At 47.0% G+C, this 7428-nt stretch overlaps 1 protein-coding gene across 3 annotated transcripts; it reads left to right on the top strand.

Annotated features, from left to right (window-relative positions):
* The first annotated feature begins 770 nt into the window (after positions 1–770).
* On the top strand, positions 771–4312 carry LOC125621601 (uncharacterized). 3 transcript variants are annotated; one of them, XM_048818693.2, is made up of 2 exons: positions 771–874; positions 2898–4312. In XM_048818693.2, exon 2 carries the CDS (start codon positions 2922–2924, stop codon positions 3966–3968), a length of 1047 nt encoding a protein of 348 aa, XP_048674650.1. In that variant the 5' UTR covers positions 771–874; positions 2898–2921; the 3' UTR covers positions 3969–4312. The 3 variants fall into 3 exon arrangements, 2 of the variants coding, with proteins under 2 accessions (XP_048674650.1, XP_048674648.1); XR_012665040.1 differs by having other exon boundaries at positions 777–958; positions 2823–2906; XM_048818691.2 differs by having other exon boundaries at positions 777–958.
* Positions 4313–7428: the final 3116 nt, after the last annotated feature.

The following is a 7428-nucleotide window of genomic DNA, read 5'->3' as shown; positions in this document are numbered from 1 at the left end:
CCCTGTGACTGTGGGAGCGGGCTCTCCACACCCACCCCCCGCAGCCGGAGGGGCTGGTTCTCCCTGACGCACGCAGCCCTGGGGCCGGTGGAGTTCGCTCCCCCCAGCAGCCAGAGGAGCTGGATCTCCCTACACCGGCCCCAGAGGAGTTCTCTGCCCCCACAGATTGGGGGATCCCATGTCCCTGCTTGCCCCCCCTTGTGCACAGCCCTGGGTGCAGCCGCATTGTGCATTGAAGCATCCACCTCAATGTGGGATTGAAAGGGGATGACTTCAATATCCCAGGGAGAGCGGACAAGGGGGATTTCTATGGGGACTGAGGATTGTTCCTGAGGGTCTCCAAAATCAAAGGGAACACAGGGCAATGGGGGCCTGGCCCAGGCAGTGCTTAATTTGTACCAGGGCTGAGCCCCGGCACCTCTATGCTTGTTGCATCAGTTATGAATGTAAAAAAATTGCTTGAGCCCCCCAGTCCCTCTTTCATTACAAATTAAGCCCTGTATCCTGGCCCTAGGGAGGTTGCCCGTAGCCCCGAGGCGTTTCTCAGTGGCACCGATCTGTCTGCTATTTCCTCTGCAGGTTTCTAGAGTTCAAGGGCAGAGAGAGAAGGGCTCTGGCCCCAGATCTTTCCTGGGCCAGGGCTGTGCTAGGTGAGGGGGCAGAGTGTTTCATTAGCTGCTGTATCCAGAGGGCTCTGGTTCTCGCTGGGGCCGGGAAGGGGAAGCTGTGTTTGCTCTGGCTCTGTTTATCTTCCTGGGTCAGGAGCTGCTGTCTCCTCCCTTGTCATCTGGGGAGGAACCAGCATCTGCTGCTCCCCAGCCGGGTCTGTGCAGGGGAGAGACCTTCATTAAAGCTCCTTCTGTGCCCAGCCCAGGTGGGGATTTTTTGGAACTATCCCCTGGGCCCCGGGGGCATCCCCAGGCTCTGCCAACACCAGCTCCTGAGCCGGAGACTCCAGGTGATGGAGGGATGGGCAGGAAAGTGACTGCACAAAGGGCCCCAGGAGACTCGGATCTGGCAGCTGTGTGAAGTTGCCTGGGAGTTGATCTCTCCTTTGCAGCACCCCTTTGTGGGGAATCTGCTCCGGGGGCAGGGGGGCAAACTGGGGGATTCAGGAGGGGAAACAGGGAAGGGGAGACCAGGAACGGGCCCCACCCACTGGGTTTTCCCCTTTGTGTTTCTGGATTGTCAGAAAGGGAAGGGGGTGAATAAGGAGGCAGAAATGAAGGAAAAGCAGTGAGGGGAATGGGGAGGGTGTGTTTGTGGAAGGGTGGTTATTCTTCCTTTAAAAACCAAACCCATTACTTCCCACCCATCTGCCCTCCCAGCCCTGGGGTCCCCCCCCATTTGAATTCCACAGAAATCTCTTCACTATTCAGCTGCTGACAGGGATGTTTCCTGCAGCAAATACATCCCAGCTACAAGGAGGCAGGGTCCTGTGTTAACGAATAGTGCAGTATGTGATTCTAGCATTAGAGATTGTATTACAGTATAATGCGCTGGACGAAATTGATATTCCCCAGATACTCTTGATTCTGGTACAGCCTAGCTGTGAGTGTTGGACTTTGCAACCTTAATAACATTTTCCTAATGTAGTTTTTGAGGGTAATATAGAAAAAAAAACCCTCCAATTCTGATGCTTCTCTTTATAATTATCTTCTCTGGCCACTTTTCTCTCCAATAATCAAACATTGCTGGACCATCCTTCAGCTTTTTGCTCTTCTTGAATTTGGATATAAAATCCTATCTGATTTTGATCCGTTTCTCTGTATTTATACATTATTAATCTCTGTGTAAATATTGCTTATTGTTTTCATCTACATATGCATTATTAATATAAAAACCTATCAGATTTTGCTGGCTTTTTTGTTTAATTAGTGAAGATATGCACATTTTCATAGATTTCCCTAATTTTCTCACTCACTTATCAATCCTGATAAAAAAAATCTCAGTATTCACTGATGTTTTGCCACCTCTAATTATTGAATTATAGATGATTCCCTCCGTTTTGGAGAACTATTGCCATGAATTATTGACTTGATTACAGGGAGAAAATATCAGGTACTTAAAATTTCTTTCATCTAGCAGAGAAAGGCATAACAAGAACTAATGGCTGGAAATTAAAGCCAGACAAATTCTGATTAGAAATAAGGCCCGAATTTTTAACATTATTAGCCAAAGATTTTAGTACTCCTGCAATGTTGGGAGACCCACATTCAAATCCCTTCTCCACATCCCAAGCAAGTACCTTAGCCGCCGGGGTAAAGGTTATAAAGGAGGCATCACTCTCTTCTCTTCTGGCCATTTTGTGAAAAGTGCCTTGGCCCCTGCACACTTTTGAGAGGTGCGGGGGGGGGACAAACTATTTGGGGAGTTCAATCAAATTCACAAATAGTTTCAGGTCGACTGAAACTATGTTCTTCAGCAAATAAACTCTGGCCAAAAAATTCAACCCAGCTCTATTTGTGAACAGACTCCCGCAGTTCTGCTTCACCTCCATCCAACCAGGGTTGAACCAGAAGGTGTCATCATGCACTCATGAACTTGTCTCTCTCCCCAGCGGAAGTTGGTCCAATAAAAGATGTTACCTCACCCACCTTGTTTCTCTAATACCCCGGGACCGACACGGCTACACTGCACTGCATACATCATATACTCCTAGCTTCTCACCTGTCCTAACTGACAGCTGGCAGGAGTTCCCGCCCTGACTTTGTTTCCCCTTGAGTGTTTGGATGGGATGGGGAGGCAGAATCTAATTCCTCAGTCTCCTAAACAGTTATTATATTGTGTTTCCGCTCTTTGCTATACTCTTTTCTTTCCAGCCCAGGGAATGACTGCTCTCTGGATTCTATTTCTCTCTCTCTCTCTCTCTCTCTCTCTCTCTCTCCCTCTCCCAGAAGGTGATGGGACAGTGAGTGAAAATGAAGGAGGAGAATCCTCAGCAGAAAATCCTCAGCAAGTGTAACTGCGCGGGATGTTATCAAGAAGAACTGAAGGGAATTTCTTCCAGAGTCGTAAGAGAGGCAGCTAGGAAAAAGGTGGATAAATCTATTTATTGTGGGAGTGGCTGTGGGAATCTCAAGGAGACTACAGCCCAGCAAGGAATCCAAATGGGAGAGAGAAAAAACACATCCACTGAGTTTGGGAAAAGTTTTAATGACAGCTCACATCTTCCTAGACATCAGAGAACGCTCATGGGGGAAAGACCCTTCAAGTGCTCGGACTGTGGGAAAAGCTTCAGTCTGAGCTCAAACCTTCTTACCCACCAGAGAACCCACACGGGAGAGCGACCCTATAAATGCTTGGACTGTGGAAAAAGTTTCAGCCTGAGCTCAAACCTTCTTACACACCGGCGACACCACACGGGAGAGAGACCCTATAAATGCTTGGACTGCGGGAAAAGTTTCGTTCAGAGCTCCGATCTTATTTCACATCAAAGACTCCACACGGGAGAGAGACCCTATAAATGCCTTGTCTGCGGGAAAAGTTTTATTCAGAGCTCGCACCTTATTAGACATCAGAGTCTCCATTTAGGAGAGAAACCCCATAAGTGCCTCATCTGTGGGAAAAATTTCACTCAGAAGTCACACCTTATTAGACACCAGGGAATTCACACAGGAGAGGAGCCCTGTAAGTGCCCTGACTGTGGGGAAACATTCGTTCAGAGCTCACAGCTTATTGTGCATCAGAGAATCCATACGGGAGAGAAACCTTTTAAATGCTTGGACTGTGGGAAAACCTTCAGTCGGAGTTCCCACCTTATTGTACATCAGAGAACCCACACAGGAGAGAAGCCGTATAAATGCTTTGACTGTGGCAAAAGTTTTAGTGTCAACTCAAACCTTATTACGCATCAGAGGACCCACACAGGAGAGAGGCCCTATAAGTGTCTGGACTGTGGGAAAAGTTTCCAGCGGAGCTCACATCTTATTAAACATCAGAAAACCCACACAGCAAAGAGGACCTGAATGTGGGTGACTCTTCACTTGGGGCTATGATCATAACAGGCTTCTGCAAATCCATACAAGATAGAGACCTCCTAAACATCCTCTGTGTGGCAAATGTTTCAAGCAGAGTTCACATCATATTGGACATGAGAGACTCCACACAGCAGAGAAATTGTAGCGGGCTGCCAGCCTCTGTTGTTGTTTAACTCTGTAGCTTTCTGTTTAATGCTTGTCTCTTCTAAGTGCTCTAAAAGTGTTGCATGGTTACTCGGATTGCTCTGATATTTGGTGTACCTCATGGGATCATGGGGTAGGGTTAGTGAAATAAAATTGGGGTCACTTGAATATGGGGTTCCTGAGATACAGCCCCCTGACCACAGCTTCTTTTTGCAAAGTTGAGTGGTTCCACCAATGTTTTTTTGCCCAGATCTGGGGATCTGTTACAGGGTTCGAGGCTGCATCACTTCTAACCCTGTAACTCTGAGAGCCTCACAATGCTTTGCTACTGTAACTCCCTGCCTGGGACGGTCACAGTCAGCAACAAGCATGCAGGTCACAGTTTGAGTGTCTGTGTATAACTCCCACCCTGGTCCAGCCACTCTGACCCCAGCAACACAGCAGTCACACTCCCTGCTCTCTACCAGCCTGGGTTACCACCAGCAGCGTGACCCCAACACACTCCCAGTCCCAAATTTTCCCCGAACTGTGTGCTCTGCAATGCCCAATGTCAAACAGATTTATTAACAAAAGGTCATAGGTTAAGTGATGCTGACTAAAAGGAATAAAAATAGAGATGGTTACAAGCAAATGAAAGTGAAAATTTGCATCTAAAAGTTGAAAACTGAATCTAGTGAGGTACAGGCTTTATTCAAGATGGTTTCTCTCAGCAATCTTCCTTCTTGCTAGCCAGAGCTGACTTTCTCTCCATCAGGATCTTCCGCAGAAGCCCAAGGGGCTGGCTTTCCTTGTCCTTCTGGGTGAAAGACCTTTGCCTTTTGATTTCTTACCTATATTCAGTTCCCAGAGACTTCAACCCCCGCCCCTTTGGTTGAAGGGCCCAACTTTCTCAGCTCGCAAGAGTGCTGTTCCTTTGTGTCTATCTAATGAGGGATCCCAAAGACGGCTTCTGTCCTTGCTTATGTTTTCCAAATTTCAATGACCTTGCTTCAAGAGGCAGGATGACCTCATGCTCTACTTCCCTTTCTGTGGACTTCCCAACCCCCTACTGATTTCTATGTAAATGGGGCTTCCATTGTTTTTGGTTAAACCTTGCGTTTAGGGTGACCAGATGTCCTGATTTTATAGGGACAGTCCTGATATTTGGGGCTTTGTCTTATATAGGCACCTATTACCCCCCACCCCGTCCTGATTTTTCACACTTGCTGTCTGGTCACCCTACTTGCATTTCACCTTTCATTGCAGCCAGGTAGATAGTTGCCTTCTCTCCTATGTGTTTCTCCCTGTCTGGCCACAGACTTTAAAGCATAATATCATTAGGTGTCCATATTTCCTCATATAGTGTTAATAAGGACCATTCATAATGCTATTAATCACCAGTGTGTCATTAGCTTTCAGAAAAGACCTCACTCTATATACTTCTATAAGTACAGTAAAAAGAAAAGGAGTACTTGTGGCACCTTAGAGACTAACCAATTTATTTGAGCATGAGCTTTCGTGAGCTACAGCTCACTTCATCGGATGCATACTGTGGAAGTGAGCGGTAGCTCACGAAAGCTCATGCTCAAATAAATTGGTTAGTCTCTAAGGTGCCACAAGTCCTCCTTTTCTTTTTGCGAATACAGACTAATACGGCTGTTCCTCTGAAACCTATAAGTACAGTAATATTATATCCAATCAGTTGATTCAGTTGCTTATCACTTGAGGTTCAGCTCCTCCGTCTTTATACACCAGTAAACGTTTGCAATATATTCTCCTGAATGTTACTCCTCCAAGTAAAGTTTATGTGAGGAAGGCAACATGGGGTCGTGTGGTGATGGAAGCTCCATGCTGGGTTTTTTTCCCCCTGCTGGTATTAGCTAAAATTCAAATTCTTCTGTTCCCTGCAATCTCTTTCCTCAGATGTCTGGATAGTCCCGTTTATAGGTAAATTGAGGTAAACATGCATTCCTTTGTTTAGGACAAACCTGTGTCACACCTTTACCAAGGCAAGGCTGTCTGGTCTTGAACATGTTCTCGTAACATCATATGGGGGAACTTGTAAGTTTACATATAGTGTTGCTACGTACATTTCACCATGGTATGGTTGATAGTGCTTTGTTTTTAAATGATACCTCACAAGGGCTGTTTTGGGCAAAGATCGGTGCAATAGTGTGGCGGGGTGTGTGTACCTGGATGTTGTGGGTCACAGGGTCAAACCATGGCTCTGATCTGGGCACAGGGATCTCCGGGGCTGGAGCACCCAGGAGGAAAAAACAGTGGGTGTATTTAGAGGCGGGGAGGAGATGCTCAGGGAGGGGGCAGAGCTGGGGCGCAGCGGGGTGGGAAGAGGCGGAGTGAGGGTGGGGTGTTGGGGGCGGGGCCTTGGGGCAGAGTGGGGGTGGAAGCACCCAATCAGCAAAATGAAAGTCAGCACCCATGCTAGCACTGCACATGTATCACAGCTAATGGGTGGCATCTACTGTCCCTTTAAAACTGATGTTGGCAAGAGAGCTAGGTCTCAAGTTAGTCACTGACCTAACACTCATGAGTTAAACGGATTCCACTGAGCATGCCCAGAAAAGGCAGCCAACAGGCTTTTGAGTGTACCATTTCTCATGAAGTTGAATAGCTCAAGGGCACGTGCAGTTGCCACTGTTCAACCCAACCTTCAGCCAGTGGTAGCTTGTATCCAATCGAGGACTAAACTCTGTCTCTCTTGGGGGACAAGGCAGGGGAGATAATACGTTTTATTGGACCGACTTCCCTTGATGAAAGAGACAAGCTTTCGAGCCACACAGAGCTCTTCTGCAGGGCAGGGAAAGGTACTCCGAGCATCACAGCACAATGCAAGGTGGAGAAGGTTGTTTAGCAAAAGCAGTTAGCACATATTGTAAGTGACCATTCAAGGCAGACCATCACCACCTCTGCAGGCATAGGACCAAAAGAGAGGGGTAGCGGGTTACAGGTTGGCCTAATAAGCCATAAATCCAGTGTGTCTGTTCAGTCCTTGATTTTAGGTGTCTAGCAGTTATGAATTTAAGCTCCCAGGCTTGTCTTTTGAAAGTGTTGGGCAGGTTTGCTTTGAGGATGGGGACTGAGAGGTCAGATATGGAGTGATCACTTTGTGAAAAGTGTTCACCTCTTTTGTCTTTTAGCATTTTCTTGTGTGAGTTCGTTCGAGAGCGTAGTGATTGTCTTGTTTCACCCACCTCGTTGTTATTTGGGGAGTTATTTTGGGGAAGTGTCATCAAGCTACTTTTTAGAAATAAAATAAATTAGACACACGATTGCTTGTTGAGAGCGAAAGGGAATTTGGAGACAG

The sequence above is a fragment of the Caretta caretta genome, chromosome 14 (genome assembly GCF_965140235.1).
Source record: "Caretta caretta isolate rCarCar2 chromosome 14, rCarCar1.hap1, whole genome shotgun sequence".
Classification (NCBI taxonomy): domain Eukaryota; kingdom Metazoa; phylum Chordata; order Testudines; family Cheloniidae; genus Caretta; species Caretta caretta.
This window is presented reverse-complemented; position numbering and strand designations above follow the sequence as displayed.